We start from the raw sequence: 26,620 nt of genomic DNA on the forward strand, positions 1-26,620 counted from the left end.
AGATTTAAAAAATCAGTTAACTTTTTTTTTTTTTTTCAAGGGCACTAATCCTCTTCCATACGGATGGCAGTGAGGAAGGGGTGGGATTATAATCTGTAGTTGACTTTAGAGTGAAGCACTGTAAAGAGTTTGGGTGCTAAAATGTTGCAAAAAATAATTGGTCTAACTGTAAGGGACGTGTGATTTCCGACTTCTCTGGAGCAGCACGGCTCAGATGCGATGGTGAGGAGATTTTACCCAAACACCGGTCAGAATGGGTTCAGATCTAAATAAAGACGAAGTTTTTCTGCCTTGTTTCCACGCTTCAGCACACTGACCCGGATTACTCAGCCGTTTATGTTGTCATAGACACGGACTGTGGGCTCAAAGGTTTCGGTCTCACCTTTACTTTGGGAAAAGGAACCGAGATCGGTAAGAGTTCAAGCAGCTCTAAATAGCGTTTCACGACTTGGAGATTTAACTCTGTGTTGCGTTCAGGTACATAGAAGAAAGTCTGTTATTTAATGCTTTTTGGATTTCAGCGAGGTTGAAAGGTGCGCAGGGGCCAGGCAGGAGGAAACAACACATTGTTAGGCAGAAGATATAAAATAATAACAAACTTTTATGTGAAATAGGACACACAAAGAATATGTATTACCTAAATATTGTCTGTATATCTATTTGCGTGTTAAATTAGCTAAAAACAATGTGCAGTGTTCGCATGTCTTCACTTTTTGTTAAGTATCTTATATAAAATTAATATGTGTAGCCAAGAAATTTGGTTTTGGAAGTCAACCTAAATGCATCAACAGAATTGTAGTTGATACAAAAAAAAAAAAAAAAAGCCAATTTATTCTTAAACTTCCCATTAAAAGTAGCCTATGGATCTTTCTTCGTCGCTGGGGTACATAATATGGAGGACCAACTCTGCCATATTTGAAAATAAATACAGAAATTAATAAATGCTCATTAAATAAATAAACATACAATTAATTGCCCTCAAAAAATACAATAAACAAACAAATGTAGGTAGAAATTAAATTATACAGTGAGATAAATGTATGAATCTCTTTTAATCAGCTTCTTTATTTATTCACCTTTTTTATAATTACCTTATTTATTTATTGTCTGTGATAATCTTCAACTTTATTTATTAATACTTATTTTTTAAGTATCTATATGTGTGCATGATATAATATTTTTGTCTGTTTTATTCTTCCTTTGTATTTTTTTACCCTATATATTTCTTCAATCCTATTATTTCTGCCTGTTTTAACATTTCTGTGTGCATTTCTACCTCATTATGCATATAAGGAAGGCTGTGTCTTAGAAGGTCAACTTCTGCCCATTTAATATTATCACATGCACATAAAAAAATACTTAAAATTAAAAAATAAGTAATAAATGAATAAAGTTTAAGATAATAATGGATAATAAATAAATAAGGTAATTATTACAAAGGCGAATAAATAAACAAGCTAATTTTAAAGAGATATATACATTTGTGTTTCACTGTATAATTTAATTTCTACCTACATTTATGTGTTTATTATATTTTTGGGGGCAATTAATTGTATGCTTATTTATTTATTGAGCATTTATTTATTTCTGTATTTATTTTTAAATATGGCAAAGTTGGTCCTCCATACCCATAATTCCAAATTTTAAATTGTTCCTGACATAGAAATGTTAAAGTGAGAGTCCATGCTTGATAATGGAGACATTGGGAGGACCTGGAGGTCATCATAAATAGATAATCATAAAATTTACAAGGAAACCTGCAGTTTGCTTAATAACATTCATAACAGCTGGCTGATTAATTTAATTCTTAAATTGAATTTCCCATTCCTCAGAAGATTATATATATTTTTAAGTTGCACAGCCAAGCCAAAGAAGTTGCACCGATTTAAAAATAATACAAATTGGACTTCAAGAATCCAAGTGAAAGCATTAAACATTGCTTAAAGCATTTATATTCTATGCCAGGATCATAAAGAGACTGCAGTGCCATTTTGCGGCCAGTAAGTTTAAGTATTGTAATGTGTAAAGTATGAGGTTTCATTAATATTATAAATGTTAGCATTTGTTATATTCATACTTTATAATGCAACATTTTTTTATCTGAAATTCTGCAGTGGTGTGTGCCGTCAGGGCTTTGGAAGGACTGGTTGTTGGGAAATCCTTGCAGGACATTGTGAGCAACTTTCGTGGGTTTTACCGCTTACTGACCAGTGATGGTCAGATGAGATGGGTAAGAAAGTCTTTTAGATTTTTGAATGTAGTCTCTATAGATGTCAGGTGTGCTTGAGGATTAAAGCTGTAGCCCTGCAGCTTTTCCTACTGTCTGACCTAAACAATTTCATTTTTCAGTGATTCCGTTTAAGCCATGTTTTTTTTGTTTTGCTTTTCAAAGGCTTTATGTTCACAAACTATGCTTTGAAGAATATGCACGAAGTATTGGATAATAAAGTCCTTTTTTACACCTTTTACAATTCTAAGGTGAACTAAGGTGATTCAGACGCCAGAAGGGCATAGAAATTGGCTTATAACCTACACAAAAATTGGAACCAGGTCCTAGGATTATCTGTTTCAGGATTCCTTAAGACGATAATTGGTACTCCAACGGCTAAAATATTATAAATATTACAAAAGTCAACTTAACTACATACTTCATTCTTGTTTGCCTATTATTTTATTAAATAATCTGCCATTTACAGATTTTTTTTTTGTCCTCCAAACAAGTCATAGATGACTTCATTTCATAAATATGGTTAGACTTGGTCTCCAAATGCCAAACAGTGAACTTTTTTAGTGGTAAAGTCATTTATGACGCCTTTAAAGTCTAATTTCTTGGCAAGCTGTTGCTGTATAATTTTGTAAAATAAAAAATGTTTTTTTTTTCAGTATATCATCCACTAGCTAGTGGATGATATACTTTAAAATCACGCATTGCTTCTTACCTGGGTCTGAAGGGGCATCATTCATCTCCAATTCCACTCCTGGACCTGTTCCTGACTCATCCTCACTTTATTTTCAATATTTACTCCTAAAAATCCCTCAAGCCTTTGGTATAATCTTCCCTTTTTCTCTTTTCTTTTCTGTGTGACGGACTTCTGAAAACCTAACATTCTTATTTTGCAGCGAAACAAACTTTAAAAGTTGCAGCCCGCTATTGTCCTGGTCGAACCATTTTATGTTGGGTGGAAGTAGTTCTAATGGCCCCTTATTTAAAGAAAACATATTACATATACCTAATGCAGATATATTTATATATTTAGTTACTCTAATATTCAATATTTTTATCACAAATATTTTCTGAAAAATTACTTCTGCCTGTATTTTTAATGATCAGAGTGTCAATTTTGGGCCCCCCTCTGTCCTGGTCTTGGGACAATTGACCTCTATACTCTAGACTGGCAGGCGTGGTCTAGAGTATAGAGTATAGATTTTTATTTTTATTAACAACATATGGAAACCTTAATTGTTTCTCTGCAGAGGTATAAAGCAAAATCCGGTTGTTTTAACATTGGTCTTTTGCTCCTCTGCATCGTTGGCTCTGGTGTCTCTCATCTTCCTCATGATGATACTAAATAATTCCTCTCTGGAGTTCAGATTGAACCAGCTCCACTAACTAGGCAACCATGGTGATACCATAGTGATAAAATCAGGTCTAGGTGTTTTTTACAATGTTAGGGAGCCAATTGCTGCTAAAAACAAAGTTTGCATAAACCTATAAAGCTTGAGGAAAGCATTACATGTCTCAAATTTTACAGTTAGAAACCTTCAATAAACCAACCAATAATCTACTTATAAAAACTATGAAAAACTATTTTGGAGAACATCCAACAATAACTTTTTGCAGCTTATTGTGGATGGCTGTCTGCAAGAAATCTCTTAAAGGCAGTATCCTCTATTGTGTGGGTCATTATGAAAAAAAAAAATGTTTTTTCTTAGTTTTAAATTTTAATTTCATTAGTTGTTGGCAATAGAACATAAAAAGTTATAGGGAGATTTGTCACTGCTGCCACACAGCGCCAAGATGACATATATTTTTGATAATGTAATAATTAGCTCAAAATTAAGTTATTTTAAGAAATATATCCTAAAGAAAAAGACAACATTTTAGGTGGCTGTTTGTCTAGACAGCTGTTGTCCCTGAGCTAATGAGCATTCTTCAATTGGATAAATTATTACTAAATTATTTTCTGTTTGTTGACCTATAAATCTTTTTATTCTAGACAAAACAGATATAAATGCAATAGTGATTTAACTTTTGCACTTTGCACACTTTGCATTTTCTTATCTTTGGTGGTACAGTTGGGCCCGGAGAAAGGGGTGATCCACCTGGCCACTGCAGCGGTCCTGAACGCTGTGTGGGACCTGTGGGCTCGAGCAGAGGGCAAGGTGGGACCTTCATATCAGGCTCTGATGGTAACATTTCCAGTTTTTTCCAGGAGTACAAGACTCACAACCCACTGTCACTGTTTCCCTGTAGCCTCTGTGGAAGCTGCTTGTCGACATGGTGAGTCACAGATTAAATGGATTTACATCCAGGATACGATCACAGAGGACACATGTTGCATCATTTGTCGATTCAGGATCCGAAACAGATCATCTCATGCATTGACTTCAGATACATCACTGATGTCCTGACAGAGGAGGAGGCCCTCGGTGAGACATAGTTTTAGAAGACATCCTGGGGTGTGATCCACTCATAAGCAAGAATCTTACATTGATTTGGGTTTTTAAAGAGGTACATCAACCATTTTGTTTTATGATTTAAAACCATTAAGCTCAGCTGCTTTTTGGGTTTGCTATTGTCTCTAATCTAAACAGGCTCAAAACTATAGATAGCTTCTAAATTACATCAATCTATCTAAACATATCTCTCCTGTAAAATATACTTCATATCAATTTACTTTTTATTTTATCTTTTTTTTTTTTAACCTTTTTTAAAAACCTAAAATATATATTTTCAGTAAAGCTGTTGTCAAGACATTTGAAAAGCTCAAGTTTAGCCTGCTTTATCCTTTCTAAAATTGTTTTTGTTGTCCATTAAATTGGTGCGAACCAATAGTACATATGTCAGCAACTATGCCACTGCATGATGGTGCAACCACTATGCTTGAGGTTTGGCACAGTTTTCTTAATTTTTGTTACATTTTTCATTGACTGTTAGAAACACATTCCTTGTCATTTGTGAAATCAAGCTCGTTTGTTTTAATCATTAAAACTTCCCCCCAATTAAATTTGGTTTTTGTGAGGGCCTCTTTAAATTTTAGTCATTTTTAGTTGTTTTAATTTTGTTTTGGTTTCTTCTAGGAGTGCTTTATGCTAGGAGTTGCTTCACTGTGCATGGTGAGACTGGTACTTAAATAGCTTTTTGCAGAATTGCAAAGCTGGCACCTTACTACCGTAAGCTGTTTTATCTGGATCATTCTTACAAGTTTCCTTTCCTCTCTGGATCAGATGGTTGATATAACCTAACCCTACCCTAACAAAGGTGGATTGCCAAAAGGACTAAGGTCTTTTGTACGAAAACTGGACTTGAAATGACCGAATCAGTTAGAATTAAGCTTTACGTTTGGGCTCCAAGCCAGAGCCATAACTGTATTCATAATTCTAATCTCAAACTTGTTCCAACTCTTCTTCTTTTAGTTAAATTGCAAATGTCTTAATGCTTGACAGTCAGTCCAACCTAGAAGAAGAATGGTTAAAATGTGTCTTTATAATCCCTCGATGGGTGTCGGTAAACCCCTTAACTGTGCTGTATATCCTAATGAGACTAAGGTAAACTTGCACTTTTTTCTTCCCTTTCTTTTACCAGAAATACTTATGAAAGCAAATGAAGGAAAGCAGCAGAGAGGTGAGTAAAGCCATTCATTTCCTAAAGTATGATTTAAATTGAATCACATTTAGCCAACTTAAACAGTTTTGGTAAAACCTATTGAAGGTCATTTTCTAATTATGTAATGACTTCTAGAGGATCAGATGCTGAGCCATGGTTACCCTGCTTACACCACCTCCTGTGCATGGCTCGGATACTCTGACCAGCAGCTTAAACAGGTAAGAAGTCATTACGACATGACCTGCGGTGTTTCTACTCCAGTTCTTCTTTTCTTTTATTATGTTTTCCTCCAGCTTTGCACAGATGCTCTTCAAAACGGTTGGACCAGATTTAAGGTGAAGGTTGGCGCTGACCTGGAGGATGACATTCGACGGTGTCGTCTCATCAGGCAGATGATTGGACCCAGTAACACACTGGTAAGGTAGTGTGCACCTTCAAACTTGCAGTGGTAAATAAAAAAGCCCCATTTTAAAAACATTTTTTTTGTCAGATGATTGATGCCAACCAGAGATGGGACGTAGGCGAGGCCATCAGCTGGGTGACCAGACTGGCTGAAGTCAAACCTCTTTGGATCGAGGAGCCCACATCTCCAGATGACATTCTTGGTCATGCAACAATTTCAAAGGTGAAAAATGTTTATTTTTTGCTATTGCCAGGTATTGTCATACGCTGGAACATATCGGGATTTTATTCTGACAGTTCAAATCCAGAGAAGCAAACTTTGACAGGAGAGCTTCTAAAACTTTTTCCTGCTAAAATAGATTTTATATCTTTTTGTTCATGAACAACATATAATTTGACATTTTTCAGGAGTTTGTGTGCACTTAAATTAAAATGTTTTCAGATGTGGTGTCCATTATGTTTTTTTTTTTTATATTTTTTGGTTAGTAAAGTCTCCCCCTTTGTATTTTGGATAACTTTCCTTTTTCTTTTTGTATCTTTATTTGTGTTTTCAGAATTTCTGTTGCAGCTGAAGTTGTAGTTTGTCTCTCTAAATGATGTGTCTCCTTGTGGCTGTTTTTCAAGAATATTTTGACGTACTTGTTGGGATAAGTTCTCATATCTGCATTGCTATAAAATGCAATAGCAACAAAAGCCAAGGTCCTTTTTACCCTAACTAAAAAGACTGCAACTCTTATCTCAGGCTTTGGCTCCACTTGGGATTGGGGTGGCCTCCGGCGAGCAGGTTGGAGCTTAAACATCTTCTATGCACTTAAAAGTATGATTGATTGGCAGGATTTTTCACTCAACATAACTCATTGGGGTTTTTAATCCTCTAGTGTCACAATAGGGTGATGTTCAAGCAGTTCCTGCAGGCTTCAGCGCTGCAGTTTGTGCAAATAGACAGCTGCCGGTTGGGCAGTGTCAATGAGAACCTGGCTGTGCTGCTGATGGCCCATAAGTTCAAAGGTAAACTTTAGGACTTTGGTTTCTGATCATTCGCCACATAGACTTAAACCTTTAATAGCCTAGTTTTTTAATTTAACACCAATTTATACTACATAATGTGGCCACGTTCAAGACAAACACATACAGGTCATATTCCATTTGAATGATTTTATCGAATTAAATTACAACTTTACAACTTTGTTTCACTGCTGTCAAGTTATATTTGGATTGAATTATACAAAATCCAATTCAGCACAAAGTCAAACACAATACAAGTAAATTCCACTGCTTATTCAACCCCAATAAAAAGAAACTCAAACCTGATCCTGTGCAAGCATTTGTCAACTTTGGAGAAAAATGGCTGCCTTATAACATAACTACCTTATCAGAAACTTCCAGGAGATACAGATTCAGTATGGTCATCCATCTGCAGTGACTGATTGAGTGATGAGAGGAAGCAGACAGACAAAATGAAGACAATAATCAAAGTATTAATCGTTCTTTGTAGGAAATTAAAAGAAGCAGAAATGGCTCTTCTAATGGGTGTCTTAAGAAAGAGAGGCATCTAATCAGAAATAAAGAGCCACTTATAATGGAAAAATAGTGAAGGGCTCAGAGTTAATTTAAATAACAGATCTGAAAGTGGGTTATTGCACAAAAGAGACAGATAAATCCAATCCCAATGAGATAAGCAAAAAAGCAACATCTCTGTTACCCTAAACTAAGAAATACTGAGGCAGGGATGGATTTCTACAGATGGGAAAAGAGAATGCAGTTAGAAAATAGTTTTTTGACACAACTTCACACAAAGACCTTTCTTATATATCCAGTTAATTTGATTGTAAGGTCAAAACCTAAGATACAGTTTAAAAAACGACTCCCACAAATAAGAAATGATCAATTCTGATAAACTAATCCTCTTAAATATTTAAATTATTTGGGTAAAGATAGAAAAATGGTCAGATTGGTCCCAATGGTTGCAAATGGTAACTATATTATGACTCAACTGGATTTTAGCTTATTTGCTTTCTTCAAACATGGTGGAAAAATAATAGTAAAAGAAAAAAAAAAAAAGAAAATGATAAAAATAAGTGATATGTCACACAGAGCAGAAGGTAGTATTAAAAAGTTGGTTTCATCATGTTGGTGCCTCCATCATTTTCTAACAGTGCTGTTTATTTGTTGCTTCAGTGCCTGTGTGTCCTCACGCTGGAGGGGTCGGTCTCTGTGAGCTCGTCCAGCATCTTATCCTGTTCGACTACATCTGCGTGTCGGCGGATCTTAGCGGCCGGTGAGGTGGTGCTGGAATCAGTGACCGCCATTAATGTTCAAAACATTTGACCTACCTTTGATGCCTTTGCAGAATGTGTGAATATGTTGACCACCTCCATGAACACTTCAGCAGCCCTGTGGTAATCAGAAACGGCCACTACATGCCCCCAAAGGTAAAGAAATGACAACACACCTCTGATTGTATTTTACTGCAGGGTCTTGCTCCAGTAATGTTAACTTTTACATATTTTGTCCTGTTTAAACAGCTGTCAGTTTATTTTCTTGGGATTTTATGTAAAAAAATAAAATCTCAGAGGTGTGTAAGTGGAAAAAAACGGCATTAGGGAGGACAAGGAACACAAAAGACTAGAGAGGAACATGTGGGGAAGTTTATAATGGGGTTAGGTTATAAAACTATAGCTCTTTCATTAATTTACATGATGCTAAAAACGTCATACTTTAGACTAAGTTTACTTAAGCAGGGACAGGTCTTAATTGATGCACAGGTGGATGAAGCTAAATACAGGGCTTTATTGGGAGAAGCTGTAGAGGCTGCAGAAGAGTTGATGGTTTCACCTTCCAGCAGGATTGAACTCATTTGAGTTTCTTTAAAAAAGGTAGCTGAATACAAAGGCACCCCACTCTTTATAGACTTATTTTGGATCTTTCCTGTCACATAAAAGAATAAGATTTTTTAATGTATATGGAAAAAATGTGAAAAGTGTACAGGGGTGTGAATACTTTTAAAATGCATTACATGTATTGCCCTGTTTTCAGGATCCAGGCTACTCCTGTGAGATGCTGGAGTCATCAGTGCAAAGACACGAATACCCCAAGGGAAACGTTTGGAAAATGGAAAACAAGAAATAAGGATTTTATCATAAATAAACCACTTTTAAACATGACCCAACTTCATTATAGATAAATAATCATAAATCATCAAAGCTGAAACTTTATCAGAAAAGCTTAAGAAGGTTCTTTTTACACGACTCAATTTTTCAAAAAAGTATTTTATTTACAAAATGTATAATTTACCACTTAAAATGTGGAAAACACAGTAAAGCGTTAACATAAGGAAACGTTTTCTACATAAAGTGAAACGGTTTGTACCCAAAATAATGCAAAACAAAGTCTTGAATAAAACCTATCTTGTCAAGTTTTAAAAGGCACACAGTTAAGCTGGGAAAATGATCGTCCCTAACGTTTCAAGGATTTGGTTTCACACAGCCATCTGCATCTTTATGGTGGGGTGCGGGTTGTAGTCACAGATCTCAAAGTCCTCCGCCTGGAAGTCATCGATGCTCTCTACTTTTCTCTTGATTTTTAGCTTCGGAAATGGACGAATCTCCCTCTGCAGCTGCACATTTAAATGGAAGATTGGGCGTTTCAGAATCCGAACAAAATCAGACAAATGTTTTTTGCTGAACCGGTTGAGTTAACCCACCTGCTCTTCTAGAGGTTTGACATGGTTGACGTAGATGTGAGCGTCTCCCAGAGTGTGGACAAAGTCACCTGGCTGCAGGAAACGACAGATGTGAGAGGATGGAAAACACAGCAAGGGGCTAAACACACAAGGCTCTCGCCTCTGCCGTACCTTAAGTCCTGTGATATGTGCGATCATGTAGGTGAGAAGGGCATAGCTGGCGATGTTAAAAGGCACCCCTAGGCCCATGTCGGCCGAGCGCTGGTACAGCTGACATGACAGCTCTCCATCACAGACATAGAACTGGCAGAGGGCGTGGCAGGGGGGCAGAGCCATAAGAGGTAGGTCTGCAGACCACACAAAGGATGTTAAAACGAAAGTTACGTATGTAACTACGGTTCTATGAATGCCGGATGACCGCCAGAGGGCGGTGCTGAAAGCACTGAATGTTCCCTTCGGGCATGCGCAGTTCGAGTAATTATACCAACAGAGTCACACCTGTGACACCGGATGACCACTCAGAAGCTATATAGCCTGGTGTCATCCTTTGCTCTGCTCCTACAGAATCTTCTCGCAAAAGCAAGGATTCTGAGTGACAGAGAAGCTCTGGCGGTCATCCGGGATTCATAGAACCGTAGTTACATACGTAACTTTCGTTCTATTTCATCCCTACTGACCGCCAGAGGGCGGTGCTGAAAGCACTGAATGACTAATGCCAACGATGTCACAAGGAATCCTGAGCACATACCTCACAGAGGAGGCCCAGCAGAACCTTGTAAAAGGACCTGACCCAGGGGATGAGGGGCAGCCACATTGACACTGTAGAACCTGGTGAAGGTGGTTGGGGAAGCCCATGAAGCAGCAGCACATATAGCTTCCAGCGGAACCCCTCTCAAAGCAGCCCAGGAAGCGGTGACGCTCCTGGTGGAATGTGCTCTCACACCGACTGGCAGGGAGCAGTGACCTGCAGCGTAGGCGTGGCAGATGACACTCACAATCCAATGGGACAGACGCTGTTTAGAAAGAGGACAGCCTAACCTTGGACCCCCATAGCATAGGAAAAGCTGGTCCGAGCGTCTCAGATTGGCGGTGGCTGCAATGTATGCCTCCAACGCTCTTACTGGGCACAACAACTCCGACTCATTCTCAGTTGTACCAGATTGAGGCTGAAACCGAGCGAGCCGCAATGGCTGGTTACGGTGAAAAGGAGACAACACCTTAGGCACAAACGCAGTATTAGGCCACAGGGTAACACCAGAGCCATCTGGATTCCACCTGATACACCTAGGGCTGACAGAAAGAGCATGTAGCTCGTTGACCCTCTTAGCTGAGACGATAGCCATCAGGAAAGCAGCCTTGCAGGAAAGCCACTTGAGTTCTGCTTGTGCCAAAGGCTCGAATGGAGGGTGGCACAGAGCTGTGAGAACCAATGGCAGATCCCAATCTGGGGCTCGTGGGGCTGGCCGCTGGCACAACCTACGAGCACCACGCAGAAAAAGTGAAACCAGTTCATGGCGCCCCACTGTACGGTTGTCAACAGTTCGGTGAAGACATGAAATTGCTGCAACATACACTTTAAGGGTCGAAGGAGAGCGGCCCTTATCAAGGAGAGACTGGAGGAACTCCAAAATAGTGGGCACCGAGCAAGAAAGCGGGTTCTCATTGTGGGCAGAGCACCACTGAGAAAAGAGGCGCCATCTGTTAGCATACTGCAGCCGAGTGGAGGAAGCCCTAGCACTCAATACGGTGTGTCTCACGGTGTCTGAACACCCAGTCAGCCTCCCAGGGGCCATGCCCACAGCTGGAGACGTTGAGGGTTGGGGTGCCATATCTGTCCCCCCAACTGAGACAGCAGATCCCTCCTTGCTGGAAGACGCCATGGAGTACCGTGACACAGACTCCAAAGCAGCGGGAACCACGGCCGCGCTGGCCAGAACGGAGCTACCAGCAACACTCTGTGGCCCTGCTCGAGAACCCTCCGTAGAGTCGGCCAAACCAGTGAGAGGGGTGGAAAGGCATACAGGAGAACCTGCGGCCATGGATGAGCCAGTGCATCCTGGCCCAGTGCGCCCGCCATCCCGGTTAGGGAATACCATAGGGGGCAATGGGTCGACTCCTCTGTGGCGAACAGATCTACCTCTGCCTGCCCAAAGAGGTTCCAGATTATGCGCACTACGTCGGGGTGAAGAGACCACTCTCCCGGAGCAGGTGCCTGGCGGGATAGAGAGTCCGCAACCTGGTTCTGCCGTCCTGGCAGATACGCTGCGCGCAGGGTACACAGACGGGGATACGCCCATTCCAGGAGATCCCTCAACACCTTCAAGAGACGTGCTGACCTGGTGCCACCTTGGTGGTTTATATGATAAACAACAGAGGTGTTGTCTGTCTGAATCAGCACGTTCCTTCCCTCTAGGTGGGGCAGAAGGCACCTGAGGGCCATGTGCACAGCCCGCAGCTCCAGCACATTTATGTGTTCGGTGCGCTCCCTTGGGTCCCAGAGACCCCGAACAGCTCTGTGTTGCCACACGGCACCCCAGCCCATGAGGCTGGTATCCGTGGTGACCACCTCCCTTCGACACACTACTAGCCCCATTGGAACACCACTGGACAAAAGGGTCCCGTCTCGCCAAGGAGCTAGGGCATGGAGGCAGCTCCTGGTCACCATTAGCCTGCGATGCCTGTGCAGCCTGGCATCTAGGCGAAAGCTGTTGAGCCATCGCTGCAAAGGACGCAGAAGGAGCAGCCCTAAGGGCACGACACGAGTGACTGATGTCAGTTTGCCCAGCATTCGCAGGAAGGTGATGTAGGGAAACTCCCTGCCCAGTCTGAATCGACGGACAAGCTGGAGTATGTCGTCCACCCTGTGAACAGATGGACGGGCCATCATGGTAGCAGAGTCCAGATGCATCCCAAGAAAGGTGGTTGTCTGAGATGGAACCAGACAACTCTTTGCCAAGTTGACTTTGAGGCCTAACATTGACACATGAAGTAGAAGCTGGGACGTATCCCGAGAGGCAGCTACCTGAGAGGGAGCACAAAGAAGCCAATCGTCCAGGTATGGCAGAATCCTGACTCCGGAGGCCTGTAGAGGAGAGAGGGCTGCTTTCACGCATCGAGTAAACACCCTCGGGGAAAGGTAGAGCCCGAATGGGAGCACCCGGAATTGCCAATGGCGCCCCCGTTAGGCGAACCTGAGAAAACGGTGATGTTCTGCCGCAATAGGCACGTGAAAGTAGGCGTCTGTCAGATCTACTGATGTAAACCAATCTCCCGCCACAATGGTCTGAAGGACCTCTGTTATGGTGAGCATGTGGAAGGGAAGGACCTTCAGGTACCGATTCAGTCCCCTTAGATCTAAAATGGGGCGAAAACCGCCGGTCTTCTTGGCCACAAGGAAGTATGTGGAGTAGTAGCCTCTGGGTTGCTGCAGAGGATCTACAGACTCGATTGCCCCCTTGCCCAGGAGGGCGGAAAGCTCCTGGTCTAGTGCCTGAGATTTCACCGGGTCTGGGATGACAGTCATCTTGACCCGGTGTGAGAGGGGGGGCCGCCGTCGGAACTGGAGCCTGTAGCCATTGGTTAAGGTGGCAACCACCCATGGATCTACGGCATGAGCAGCCCAGAAATTCAGCTGCTGATGGGAAAAATGTCCGACGGCTGGCCCGGTGGCATCATCTTCTATCCCCACGGCCCCTGGGGGCTCTGGGGGGAGGGCGTCCAGGATTTGAGGCCCGGGTCTGTCTAACAGGGCGGCAGACTGGCTCACGAAAGTCCCTTCTCGGTCTCTGCCGCACATCATGGGGATAGGAACCAACAGGTCTGCCACCGGTCTGAGGTCGTGGCTGAACGCTGGGGGTAGTGGCAGGGCGGCCCGAACGCTGGGGAAAGGCAGGTATGCTCCTGCGAAGGCCGGAAAGCTGCTGGCTAGTCTGACGTGCCTGAGCAGTCTGTTCCAGCGCCTCCAAGGCAGCTGATCCAAACAGCTCCCCTGGTACAACCGGGACACCCCTGAGGGTCCTACGGCATGCTTCAGTCAGAGGAGACTGTGCCAACCAGACCTGTCTACGAGCTTGGACAAGGAAAGACATGACCCGTCCAAGCTCTCTGGTCATCAGCGCGAAGGCCTGCAGCGCTGCGTCACTATAACCAATCGCCGCACTTGCACCACCAGTGTCCTGAACAGATGCAGACAGGGCAAACATGAGGTGCGCCAGGGAATTGCCAAGGCGGCCAGCACGCGCTCCTGCATTGTACGCCTTACAGAGGAGGTCATCTGTAACCCGACATTGAGTCCGCGGGCACCGGACATCAGGACGCAGGGCTTCATCTGGTGACACAATCAGTGAAGCAACAGCTGGTTCAATTGCTGGCATACGGTCCAGGCCGGCCTTCACTGACTCATGCATGGCAGCTAATACACGACCATCCGAGGAGAGACGCGACAGCGCTCTCGGTTCCCGCCAACAGGCGTGTAACTCCTTCAGGTACTCCTCTGATGGAGGTACAGAAAAAGGAGTAGGAGCCCTTCCACGTCTGAAAAAAGCACTGCCAGAGCTGGATGCCTCTCCTTGTGGGAGTTCCAGCTGCAGCTGCTTCAGGGCCATAGACATGACCTCCCGCATGGAACCGTCACCGGCCTCTCCAACCGCACTCTGAGATGAAAATGAACCAGCCTCAGAGGCTTGAGAGGACCCTGCCTCCTCCTCATCTCTAAAATGAGAAGCGGAGGCAGCCAGAGAGATAACGTCATCCTCTACAACCAGCTCGGGCATTGGTGGGGAAGAGAGCCCAACCACTGGGAGCGAGGGATCAGATTGCCGTGTCTGCAACAAGGACTTCATCTCTGCCAGCTCTGCTGACAACTGCTCCACCCTTGTGGACAGGCCCTGGTCAGGTTTGGCCCGCTTCCTCCGGGGGAGGGGCACAGATGCTGTGGTCCCACCACGGCGCTTAGAACGCTTGGGGGGAACCACCTGCCCAGAGGGCGGAAGGTCCGAGCCCTCCTGGGGGCACAACTGGGCCAACCGGGCCACCCTCACTGCATGGGGCATAAAGCTGCAGTTCATACAGGGGTTCTCAGACAGCGCCTCCAAAAGGTGCTCATGTCCAAGGCAGGTAGGGCACAGGTCGTGGCCATCCTCTGCCTGCAGGGCAGCCCCACAATCTATGCAGCTGTGAGAGCCATCCATGTCGAAGGCCGACAAGGCTTAAAGAACAGAAAGTTATCGAAAATCGGGAGAGGGGGCGCAAACGCAGCCGTCACCAATTACAGCAGAGAAACGAAAGAGGCTGCGAGCACAAGGCAGCCGATACTGGGAGAGGGGGCGAGAACCGCTACCGTCACCAGGTATAAAACCAATAAACCAAAAAAGCTAACAACGTTAGCTGTATGGAAACTTAAGTTGGAAGTAGGAGCGAACAACGCTGCCGTCACCAATTATAGCGGATAAAACAAGAGAGGCTGCGGACACAAGGCGGCCGATACCGGGAGAGGGGGCGAGAACCGCTACCGTCACCAGGTATAAAAGCAATAAACAAAAAAAGCTAACAACGTTAGCTGTATGGCAACTTAAGTAGGGAGTAGGAGCGATAAACGCTGCCGTCACCAATTAAGAGAGCAGACCAACGAAAAGGCTGCAAAAAAAGGTTGATATTGGGAGAGGGGGCGAAAACGCTGCCGTCACCATTTATAATTAAGCAGACCGATGAAGAAGGCTGCAAACAAACCAAAAAAGGCTAACAACGTTAGCCGTCTCCAACTTCGGCAACGAAATAGACCACACTTGGTTGGGAGAGGGGGCGAAAACCGCGGCCGTCAGTAATTATAGCAGCGCAGACCGGTGAAAAAAAGGATGCAAAAGTAGGGAATATACTGGGAGAGGGGGCGAAAACCGCTGCCGTCACCAGGTATAACACCAACAAACTAAAGAAGCTAACTACGTTAGCCGTATATAACTTCGGCAGTGAAGTTATTCACACTGGGAGTAGGGGCGAAAACGCTGCCGTCACCAGTTCGGAACAAAACAGCACGAAGCTGTAGGTAAAAAGCTAAAGTCGTGAGCCGGGAGAGGGGGCGCGGACGCTACCATCACCAGCAAACAACTCACTTACCTTCCGTAATCTTCAGAATCGACCCGTTGCAGCCCTGGGAGGGCGGAGAATAACCGCAACTCCGGTCAAGAGACAGGGGCTTCAGACAACGGGGAAGTTAGCGAACCGCTTGCGAGAAGAAAAAAGGAGCAGAGCAAAGGATGACACCAGGCTATATAGCTTCTGAGTGGTCATCCGGTGTCACAGGTGTGACTCTGTTGGTATAATTACTCGAACTGCGCATGCCCGAAGGGAACATTCAGTGCTTTCAGCACCGCCCTCTGGCGGTCAGTAGGGATGAAATAGAACCCAAACCAGGTAATCAGCCCTCAGAGGCTCCCCTCTAATAAAAACATAATGCCAACCCACCTTTGGGGTTCCATGCACACATGATGATCCGCCGATCCTCTGGGTTTTTCTTAATGGTGTCGATGATATTCTGCAGCTGATCCACACCTTGTCCTGAGTAATCTGTTGGAAGAATAGGTTTGGATCAATAACAGAACAAACGCAGCAGGTTAGGAAACAAAGAAAGGGACAAAATCTAAATATTATCATGAATATTATTATATGTGTCTATTTTCAGGTAAGCATCAAACTGAGGCAACCCATTCTAAAACCAGGATAATACTCCTCAGCAATCTGAGCAACAGTAGCTCGAGTATTTTCCTCTTATGGTCTTTATGCTGGATCACCATATCCTTTACTAGACCACTGTTACTAGATGCAGACCACTGCAGAGTGGGAAGAGCTGCAGTTCTGAAGATACTTTGAAACGCGAAGGCCAGATTTCACTATCTGGTATTTTGTAAATCCTAAAGCAGGAAAACACTTGCATTTTTTTTTTTATTCCTAAAGTATCAACTTAAAGACTGGAAGCCACGTCCAATTTCTGCCTAGAGGATAACAAGATTTAAATGTAGGACCAATGTCATGTAGGACCAGCATACACAGTAAACACAGCAAGAGCTGCTTTGATCCACTTTATGATGTGGCAAATATAAATGAGTTCAGTTGGCATTAAGACATTTTTATGACTACATTTTTATAATGTCACCCTCTCCTTAAGGGAAAAAGTCCATGTCATAAAAATGGTTCTCAGGGTGGGGGGGGGGGGGTTTTAAATGCAAATAACAATTGTTTTTTTTCTTTTCCCTTTTTCCTGTCTATTTGGCTGGGAAAGCGGAATTAATTTCTTACAGTTTCTGAACTGAGGACTTCGCGAGAAGTCATTTTGTATTTATATGTGTAAATAAACTAGTATTTAAATGGTTGGCTTATGTAATGAGGCAAAAAACTAATGTTCAGCTCTAAAAATTGTACAACTCTGCCACATGCTGGCTTGGACTGGTACCTGCAGTATGCTGCAAGTTTGTTTTTGATTGATTTTCAAAGTGCTTTCGATACAAATATAGATTTAAATGACTAATTTATATATTTTTTTAAAAGTTATTGAGAAATCTAATTTTATCTTAAAAATACTACACGTGTTTACATTGCAGTACCTGTGTGCATGTTTTTGTACTCTGCACCAAAGTGCCTCCACTGGAACCCATACACAGGTCCGAGGTCCCCCTCCTCTCTCTCTGTGAAGCCCAGGCTGTCTAGGAAGGCACGGGAGCCGTTGGCATCCCAGATCTTTACTCCCTTCTCCGATAGCTCCTTTGCATTTGTTGATCCCTGTGGCATTTGAAACAAATGTTAGAGCTTCATTGACCAAGATGCATGTAGAAAACAAAGCAACAAATTTGGATTTCCCCCATCATCTCACCTTAATAAACCATAGTAACTCCTCCAGGATGCCTTTCCAGAAAACTCTCTTTGTTGTCAGCAAGGGGAACTGATCTGCAAAGAAACCATTAGGTTAAAGGATGCAGATGTAAATGCAGAAAGCTGAAACCTAAATGTCACTTTTATTGCAATTTATAACTGGGATTGAACTGATAGTGTAGCATAGTGTCTTGCAATAGAATTAATATATTTTCAACCTTTTTTTTTTATGAATTAGTCTTCTTGTAGGTTGCTAGAATTTAAAATGACAAGTTTTCGGGAGGTTTTTATGTGATAAGGCAAACCAAATGTTCCCACTTATATGTTGGTTCACACTTTGAACAATTCTGTTATAGAATATGCTGTAACATAAATGATGATGTTGTTGCTCTGGCTGTTGATGGAGTCACTGTTATGCTGGGAGCTGATCTAGGACCGGTCTCTTCTGCAGCCTCGAACAGATTCGTTTTGGGTTTGTCTTAAATTTGTTTTCCCACAGATTATTTTAAACTTTAAAAAAAATTCTGCCAAGGAAAGTCATCCTAACAGCATGGAATAAGCAACACACTGATTAAAACATGGGTTAAGAAAAATCTGCACAAGGAAATATGTGAATTCAGTTTTTTTTTAAAGTCATGTGATCCGAGGAGCAAAGTGATGAACTATTAGCGCACAATGTAGCCATTTACTTTTCCAATAAAATATTAATCAGCGCATCATTTATGGGGCCACAAACCTGGCGCCCCCACCCGGAAGGACACATTATTTGGACGGACTGTCCGTCAGCCAAATGTCTCCCCCCAAAAACAAACGTTCGTAGCGTGGTTTTTTATTATTATTATTATTTTTATTTCACATAGAAGTTAATTAAGCAAACGCTTTACAAACCTAAAATAAAAATACGCCCTCATTTTCCAAACTACCTGTACTGTTCGAAGAAGAGGGAGGACATAACGGAAGGGAGCAATTTTAGCGCGCACAAATTTTGAAAGCATTTATCATTTCCATTTTAAAGAAAGTGATTTTTTTTTTTCCTATCACAGACTCGGTTGGAAATGTAACATAACGTAAATGCACGGTATTTCTGGACAGTTTTTACTGGGGACCATCACAAAAAACAATAAACAGATGCCTGTCAAACGACCTAACATGTCAATAGCTAAACTCACAGGCTCATAAACGGAATAAAAATGTATCATTTCAACATGCCAGTTATAATAACATTGCCACACACTTTGTCCACGATCACCGATTTAATTTACCGATAAGAAAATTATCCCAGCATCTATTCTACAGCTGTCTTTTAAATTCTTTGAAATGAGCTGGTTATGCTTTATTTAAGTCTTTTCTGAACAAGCTGTTAGGCTGTACCTCGTAAGCTGTATCGGACTTGAGCTCCGAACACAGACAGGACTCCTGTCCCGGTTCGATCCCCCTTCTTGCGACCCTTCGCCAGGATGTACTCCAACAGATTCAGGTAACCGCGTTCATCGCACAAAAAGCCGAAATTCTCCTTATCGGCAACCGTCTTCTTCTCCGTCACGGGGGAGGCTTCCAACTGCCTCTGTTCAGTGTGTATTTCAGAAGTGGCGGGCATTTTAAAGGATTATAGATGAGAACTCCTCACACTCAGATATTGTTTTTAAAGTTTCCCGGGTATTTTCTCATTTTATAGTCCAGAAGACCCGCTTTTTTCCTCAGCCTATAGAAAGCAGGGTAGTTACTTCAGGAGGTTCTCAAACCAGCCACGTGATTGGTTGAGCGTGTATACTTATGTGAACGTCACCGCAGTGAACGCTATGGTGGTCCAAGTCTGTTTATGAATAAATGCAGAGCATTTTTTTTAAGTATTCAAAAGGCATACATTACATTAGGCGTGTTAACGCAAATAGTGAGGCAAAGAAATAAATAGATTTACAGCACAGATATAAAGGAAAAAATATTGCAATCACAGAATTTCTGGCAGCGAAATAAGCGCTGCAAACACATAAACATGATGCAACCCCTTAAACCAGCTGCAAAGACATAAATGATGCAAACACAGTAAAAAAAAAAAAAAAAAAAAAAAAAACTACACAAGGTAAAAATGCTTAATGAAAAAAAACAACTGCAAGCTGAGAGAAGCTGCAAACCAGCTCTGTATAACAGAAGTTCATGTTCCAGACTGAAGGATTCAATTAGTGCCCATACCGCTAGGGGGAGACAATCATTAACTAATTGAGACCAGACCATAGACATTCAATGAATGCAGGGGTCTTCAACTTTTTCCTGGCCAAGGACCCCCAAACTGATGATAAGATGGAGCGAGGACCCTCTAATTATATATATATATTGTATGAAATTGTGTTATATCAAATGGTCACTCTATTACAGACGGAGTAATGCATCCTCGTAGATGCGACAGGTGTTGTGAATGAAATGGTGCCCCGCTTGAACGATGTCCTCTGTGTCGCTGAATGCCTGCATTGATGACTGAAAGACATCTGCCTCCATTTATCTGTTTAAAACAGTGTGTTGAATTCATGTTAGTGTGTATTTAAAGACATTTCAATTAGTGGAAAATATTGCAGCTGGGAATATAAAAAATAAATCTAATCAATGAAAACTTTCGCGACCCCCATGCAGTACCTCTAGGGACCCCCTAGGGGTCGCAGACCCCCTGTTGAAGGCTTCCGAATTAATGTCTATTAACCAGACCTTCAGCAAACATAAATGGAATGCCCATCCAGAAGACATTTGAGCATTTGAGAAATTCTTTGAGATAGACTGCCTATATGAATACCGAGGTATTTATACTCCTCCACCACCTCCGCTTCTTCTTCCATTACGTTAATATGATTCCGCCTGTTTATATTTCCTTTGAAATCTACAATAATCGTCCTTGTTTTGTTGAAATTCAGGATCAGATGATTTTTCACCACAAAGTGATTGACCAGCTCTCAGTACTCAGCTTCCTGTCTGTTTTCATACAACCAATGACTGCAAAGTCATCCGAGTATTTCTGCAGTTAACAAGACTGTGTCTGCTACTGGAATTCAGATATGTACAGAGTAAAAAGAAATGTTTAAAATATCTTCCCACAAGGACAGCTGACCCCTCATTCAGACTAACTGCACAGTCTGTTGGCCAGGTAGTCTTTGATCCAGGCAATCATTGATGTCTCTACCTGAGTCCTCTGGTGTTTACGTCAGGCTGAATTGTGTTATAAGCATTTGAGAAATCAAAGGAGACATCACAGTGCTGTCTGCTTCATCTAAATGACAGTAGGTTTCTTGGACCTTCAGGACATGGGGTGTCAGGGCAACACGTCCATAATCAAAATTTGAGTTAGATTAGAAATTATAACAGGCAGAGCTTTCTTAAGGAAGGTTATGGGTGAAACATAAAGACAACTGACAAACTACCTCACAATAGAAGTAGCGGGCCACCACAGACTGGTAAAACATCTGCAGTAGTTTTTAGCAGGTGTTGAATGAATACAGCCTTTTCAGAAATTAGAAATAGCTCAGCCCTCACCTTTGAAAACATGTTTTAGAAAGTCAGCAGTTGCTTTTGGGTCCAGCCAGCTGCTGCTCTACATCCTAATCACCTCCGTTCAACTATCCCCATCCCCCCCCCCCCCCCCCCCCCCCCCCCCCCCCACACACACACACACACACATGCCCACACACACATACATTATAAAATTAATTGTTTTGTCTTTCGTTTTATTGTATTTTCATCATATCAAGCGCTTTAAAATAAGATTCCTCAATTTTGCTTTTGACATTTTTCCAGTACCTAATGGTAAGGATAATTCATTAGAGCCTATAGAAGGAAAACATAAAATGATTCAATCAAACAGTCTTGCCCTAAGAACATTTCATACTCTAAGAATGAAAGACCAGAACTTGGACAGTTCTCCCAAAATGATTTATTTTTACATTTTTAACAAAACATAACATCCAAATGATGTACAGTAGGATGAAAAGACTGGACTGTATTTTTCTTTGAATTTCAGATGAATGTACTCAGATGTGGAGTTGGTAACTCAATTCCCGTAGATTATATAAAAAAATATCATAGATTTTTAAAGTAAAATCAGTATAGAGATCCACTTTATCATTAAAATAGCTAAACTATCAATGTTTTTAAAAGATTTCTCACTGTTTTAATTTCAGCTCTCTGACATGCTATACAGGACAGTATGGGTACCTCTTATTTGCTGCTTATAGTGGGTCAGAGCCTGCTGAGCAATGTATTCAATGAACGCAGGATCCTCCAGCATCAAATTTGCTGGGATCTGGACAGTTAGAGGGGCTGAATCAAATACGGACACAACCACACTGCTGTCAACTCCTGGACTGTTAGTCCTTAGCTGTTGCTGTAGATTTACCTGAAAAATCATCAGAATGAAAAAATACATTACTCCACTTTTTTAAATACGGAAAACATGTTAACATTTCTGTAGATGAAGATTCTGATAATTATAAGTATACTGCAAGATGCTTAATTAGTATATAGACAGGAATAACATGAAAAAATGACATACTTTGATGACCCTGAAGTTGTTTTGATCCCCTGAAACGTTGACCAGCAGGTTGAGCCAGGTATACTCGTTCTTGGTGTCCTCAAACAGCCTCTGAGTGTCCATTGTGTGTCTGTGAACGAGCTTCAGCCTGTTGTCATACTGGAGACAGGAGGCGTTCAGCAGGGTGTGCATCTCTTCCATCTCAGAGTGTAGCTGCTGCAAACGGGGACACTCTGGGAAAGATGCATAAATATAAAGGATTGAATCATGAATATAATCTGCTACAAATCCGACCAAGGTTCTTGACCGGAAAAACTAGCTTTCTCTCTGCAGAGGGTGTAGAGCTGTTCCTCTGCTCCACGGCTACTAAGGAAACCACAACGCTCTTCCTGAAGCACACTGGCATTATCCTCCACTGAGGATGCAAAGAAATGACACCCCTATAGTTGGCACCTACCTTCTGATCACATTTCTTATGAGGGGGAAACTAGCATCTCAGTCTGCCACTCAAGGGAAACTGTCCATTTTTTTTTTACCACTGGTGACTTCAGCTTGTGTGAAGAGCAAGTCTGGCTCTGAGCTCCCAGGTTGGCCAGATTGAGGAGATCCTCAAAGTATCCTACTGAATATAGTGTTATCCAAGCACTGCTTCCCCTCCAGAGGTGCCAAATGGTTTGCCAGAGTTATTTTGAGTCCAACCAATAGTTCTCGATTGTCTCTCCAAACTCCCCCAAGGCCCAAGTTGTTTTTCTCTGCGACTGCCCGGGCAGTTGCACGCTTGGCCTAATAGTACCTACATGCTGCCTCAGGAACCCCACAAGCCAAAAAGACTTGAAAGTACTCAGCTCAGGTGGCTCGGACAGGTTTCAAATACCCCTGCAACGCCTCCAAAGGGGGACGCCTATGTCTCTCGGCTGACCCTGGAATTCTTTGGGCTAACTCTCGATGAGTTGAAGGTAGTATCTGTGGAGAGGGGAGTCTGGGGGCCTGCTGAGACTGCTTCTCTAGCCCCTGTCCCAGATAAGTGTAAGACAACGAGTACGATTACCATTTGCAGTTTTATTTGCCACAAGAATTGTTTATACATAAACTATCTTTAAAAAAAAAATCTATAAAAATGTAATAAAACTTTTTATCATTTCTCATTTTACTTCTTTCTCTGAGTATATCACATACAATGAATCTGAATGGAATCAAATACACTTAAGTTTGTTGTTGTAGTTTAATAAATCAGCACAAACATGAGTCTTAAAAGTTAACAATAAAACCTGGTTTACCTTTAATCAGGTCATTTTTGCAGTTCTCACACAGTTTTTGCAGCTGCCAGCACTCTGACACTTGTCTGCGGAGCGCTCTGCACAGATATCCATTTGGCTGCTGTCCAAATGTAGGTGATTCTGCATTTTTGATATAAACAAATAATCAGTTACTTCTGTTAACATAAAGTAATTATAGCAAATTCAAAATGTAAAAGATGAAGTCCAATGCCTCTGTTTGAGTGGTGGAAATATTCATCAGCTTCTTGGATCTCTCCGAATACATCCTCCACCGTAGAGCTGAATTCCTCCATCACATCCTTCCCATATGCAAATACTGTGTAAAGGATGTGATCCAAACCCAAACTCTTAAAAAATCCATCACCAGATCCATCCTGTGGTGCTGAGAAAGAGTTTGATTGGAGCTCTAAGGTCAAAGCTTTGAGAACAGAGGGCCCAAGCACATGCTGCATCTTCTTTACCACAGTCAAGCTGTGGTTGTATAAGTCACTGATGTTTGACAGCAGCTGAGTGAATGATGCTTCAGCTTGATTCAGCTCCGTGTCAATTTTTTCTGCCTTGATCTGGTTCTCAGCTGAGGAAGTTTTATATGAATTCTGCTCTGTGGACTCAAACTGGGAGGCCATTTTCCTAAAAAAGTCTTCAACCTGAAAATTAGGAGAGTTTTTTCATGTCAGCACCTGTTATGCATCAGTGTCAGGATTTGAAAATGTGCAACCAAACCTTCAAAGTAAAGGAAGTGTAGCCACGGCGACATGTTGAGGTAAAGAAGGCTTTACAAGAATCCTCGAGACAAGGCCGACACTCCCCAAAGAATGATTTGGTTAAATCTCGACACTGCTGCTCTGCCTCCTCGAGTCTCTGCTCTGTTTCCCTGGCCAGCTGCATAGCCCCCTAGAGTGAACCACCAACAGACACCTATTAATAAGCCAAAGTTCTGGCATGAAGTCAAGTTTTTTTCTGACAAATTACACAGAAAACAAGCTTTGTTCCCAGGATTGTTTAAGGTGTACCAAATTCTGTTAAACCCCCCTTAAATTAATGTCTCCAAATTATATGAAAGTGTCTACACTCTGAAAACTTCTAAGATCCCTGCTGAAGCATATTCTGTATAATATAAAGATTTGGTTGTAGGTTTGATGCCATCTAGCGGTTAAAGTGTGAACAACACCAGTTTGGGATTTTAAACTTAAAGCCTTTGGAAAACTGCTGCACAGCTTGTTGGACTTTTGCCTTGCAGCAAAAAGGTCAATTCCCAGCCTAGGGTCTGTCTGCATGGAGTTTACATTTTCTGCCGTTGAATGCGTTGGTTCTCTCCTGGTACTCTGGCTTCCTCCCACCATCCAAACACATGACTATTAGGTTAATTGGCATCTTTAAATTGTGCTTAATTGTGATTGTGTGTTCATGGCCGTGTTTCTGTGTTGCCCTGTAATAGACATGTACTACTTGCACCTTTTTCTTGTCTCCACTGTGCCTCAGGGCCTCCATGAGGTGGATGTGCTTTTCTTCTTCTTTCTCCATCTTTTCCTTTACCTCCTTCACTCTCAGTAGAGATCCCTTTATTTCCTCATTCACATACTGCTCACCAGCTGCTGACAGCTCTGCACAGATCAGAAAAAAAATTACAATCTTCCTTGACATTTTTTTTTCTTTTCAGAATGAAATACGTTACTATGATGTAATGTAATCTTACTTTTTAAGGTTTCTTCACTCAGTGAAAGAGAAGCTGCAGCACACAGTAAAATCTTAGTGATGCACAGGATCAGAACTAGAAGTCTCCTCATCCTGTTTAAAAACATGCATAAACCAGAGAATGTAATTTCTTTTGCACAAAGCGGGGGACATAGATTTTCTATAACATACAGCAATTTTTGCACCTTATTCTGCCCTGTTCAAACAACGTGGTTAAAACAACAACAACAACAACAACAAAAAAAAAACAGTGACCTGAAACTTTTCCATCCATCCATCCATCCATCCATCCATCCATCCATCCATCCATCCATCCATCCATCCATCCATCCATCCATCCATCCATCCATCCATCCATCCATCCATCCATATCCATGTCTTTCATACATTGATAATTAAAGTACATATATTTCTTATAACTTCACGGAGTCTAGAAAATTTATTCTAAAATATGTAAAAAGTATACTTTTTCATATATTTGAAAATTATTGTTTCCTAACAAAGTGGCACAAGTTCTTGACTGCAAACACTGGAACATTAACAATACAGTAAGGCTAGCATTGCTCTAAGGAATCAAAATAAACTGAATTAATAATTTTTACTGAATATTCTTTAGATCTTCAATATAAAGCTATGAAACATTGCAACCCAAAATACTTCTGTCCAAGTGAAGCAGTAATACAACTGACAATAATGTGAAGTCATTTGGACGAGATGAAATGTTTTTTGCGGCTCCTATAAATTGTTACCCAACATCAGTATTTAGGACATGAACTATGAAAAAAATTGTCAGTGCCACTTGTCTTTGTTTATTAATTTTGTCCATTCCTGCTAAAATCATAAACCTGAGCATGCGATTCTATAGGACACAGATACCAGAAATAGAATAGACCAGACTTTTACCTTCAAGAATACACCAGACTTCCAGTGTGAAACCTGCAGGCTGTCCACTTGGATCTATGAGACTGGGAGAGTCTGCCTCCTCGAAGGTATTCTATTTTTATGGAGCGACTCAGCAGCACAGATCCTCTTAATGTATTTGCATTATGTGTGCAGCATACCTAGAGATCAGCGTAATGCAGGCATTAATGCACAGCTACAAGGCTGGTGTGTTTACATGTCTGTCTCCCAGACATACCTTTAACAGACAGCAGGACCTTCCTCAGGTTAAACTTTGCAAACTAATCTCCAACAGACTGACGATAAGCCTCGACCTCCTGCAGAGACCCATCACCTACTTCCTTTGTCTCAGACAGTGGTTAAGCTCTACTTTGGAGTTCACCACACGTGCATACCAACAATACCAATAATACCATTACTGTGAGATAGAAGCAGTATACATATACAGTATGTCTGTGTGTTATTGT

The 26,620-nt window shown here is 41.9% G+C and overlaps 3 protein-coding genes across 4 annotated transcripts; 1 reads left to right on the top strand and 2 right to left on the bottom strand.

The window, feature by feature from the left end:
* Window positions 1–69: 69 nt before the first annotated feature.
* On the top strand, window positions 70–9,393 carry enosf1 (enolase superfamily member 1). The gene is made up of 15 exons (XM_038297959.1): window positions 70–222; window positions 309–411; window positions 2,115–2,230; window positions 4,297–4,383; window positions 4,475–4,501; window positions 4,578–4,650; window positions 5,807–5,845; window positions 5,963–6,045; window positions 6,121–6,243; window positions 6,318–6,452; window positions 6,972–7,013; window positions 7,108–7,237; window positions 8,408–8,507; window positions 8,580–8,661; window positions 9,266–9,393. Exons 1-15 carry the CDS (start codon window positions 220–222, stop codon window positions 9,356–9,358), a joined length of 1,236 nt encoding a protein of 411 aa, XP_038153887.1. The 5' UTR covers window positions 70–219; the 3' UTR covers window positions 9,359–9,393.
* An 85-nt stretch (window positions 9,394–9,478) lies between these two features.
* On the bottom strand, window positions 9,479–19,452 carry tyms (thymidylate synthetase). 2 transcript variants are annotated; one of them, XM_038297961.1, is made up of 7 exons: window positions 19,143–19,446; window positions 17,773–17,846; window positions 17,507–17,681; window positions 16,371–16,472; window positions 10,083–10,258; window positions 9,933–10,004; window positions 9,479–9,845 (listed from the first exon to the last, which is right to left on the bottom strand). In XM_038297961.1, exons 1-7 carry the CDS (start codon window positions 19,366–19,368, stop codon window positions 9,708–9,710), a joined length of 963 nt encoding a protein of 320 aa, XP_038153889.1. In that variant the 5' UTR covers window positions 19,369–19,446; the 3' UTR covers window positions 9,479–9,707. The 2 variants fall into 2 exon arrangements, with proteins under 2 accessions (XP_038153889.1, XP_038153888.1); XM_038297960.1 differs by having other exon boundaries at window positions 9,933–10,258; window positions 19,143–19,452.
* Window positions 19,453–21,664: 2,212 nt separating this feature from the next.
* On the bottom strand, window positions 21,665–26,296 carry LOC119791666 (clusterin-like protein 1). Its single transcript, XM_038297889.1, has 8 exons — window positions 26,157–26,296; window positions 25,255–25,346; window positions 25,014–25,162; window positions 24,282–24,452; window positions 23,770–24,205; window positions 23,559–23,678; window positions 22,303–22,514; window positions 21,665–22,146 (listed from the first exon to the last, which is right to left on the bottom strand). The coding sequence occupies exons 2-8, from the start codon at window positions 25,343–25,345 to the stop codon at window positions 21,928–21,930; spliced, it is 1,398 nt and encodes a 465-aa protein (XP_038153817.1). The 5' UTR covers window position 25,346; window positions 26,157–26,296; the 3' UTR covers window positions 21,665–21,927.
* Between the last annotated feature and the right edge of the window lie 324 nt (window positions 26,297–26,620).

This window comes from Cyprinodon tularosa, unplaced genomic scaffold (genome assembly GCF_016077235.1).
Source record: "Cyprinodon tularosa strain WSP-4 unplaced genomic scaffold, ASM1607723v1 ctg4, whole genome shotgun sequence".
NCBI lineage: Eukaryota > Metazoa > Chordata > Actinopteri > Cyprinodontiformes > Cyprinodontidae > Cyprinodon > Cyprinodon tularosa.

Bases quoted from the DNA above. Each gene is read 5' to 3' on its own strand.
- enosf1 (XM_038297959.1), top strand. The intron at 4,502-4,577 runs GTGAGTCACAGA...TTGTCGATTCAG, and splicing joins GGAAGCTGCTTGTCGACATG to GATCCGAAACAGATCATCTC. The intron at 6,244-6,317 runs GTAAGGTAGTGT...TTTTTTTGTCAG, and splicing joins TTGGACCCAGTAACACACTG to ATGATTGATGCCAACCAGAG.
- tyms (XM_038297960.1), bottom strand. From the start codon at position 19,368: ATGCCCGCCACTTCTGAAATACACACTGAACAGAGGCAGTTGGAAGCC. The intron at 17,682-17,772 runs GTGAGATGATGG...CAAATGCCACAG, and splicing joins AGTTACTATGGTTTATTAAG to GGATCAACAAATGCAAAGGA. The intron at 10,259-16,370 runs GTGGGTTGGCAT...TGTGGTCTGCAG, and splicing joins GTGTGCATGGAACCCCAAAG to ACCTACCTCTTATGGCTCTG.
- LOC119791666 (XM_038297889.1), bottom strand. From the start codon at position 25,345: ATGAGGAGACTTCTAGTTCTGATCCTGTGCATCACTAAGATTTTACTG. The intron at 25,163-25,254 runs GTAAGATTACAT...TGATCTGTGCAG, and splicing joins GAGTGAAGAAACCTTAAAAA to AGCTGTCAGCAGCTGGTGAG. The intron at 24,453-25,013 runs GTGCAAGTAGTA...GGTTCACTCTAG, and splicing joins ACAGTGGAGACAAGAAAAAG to GGGGCTATGCAGCTGGCCAG.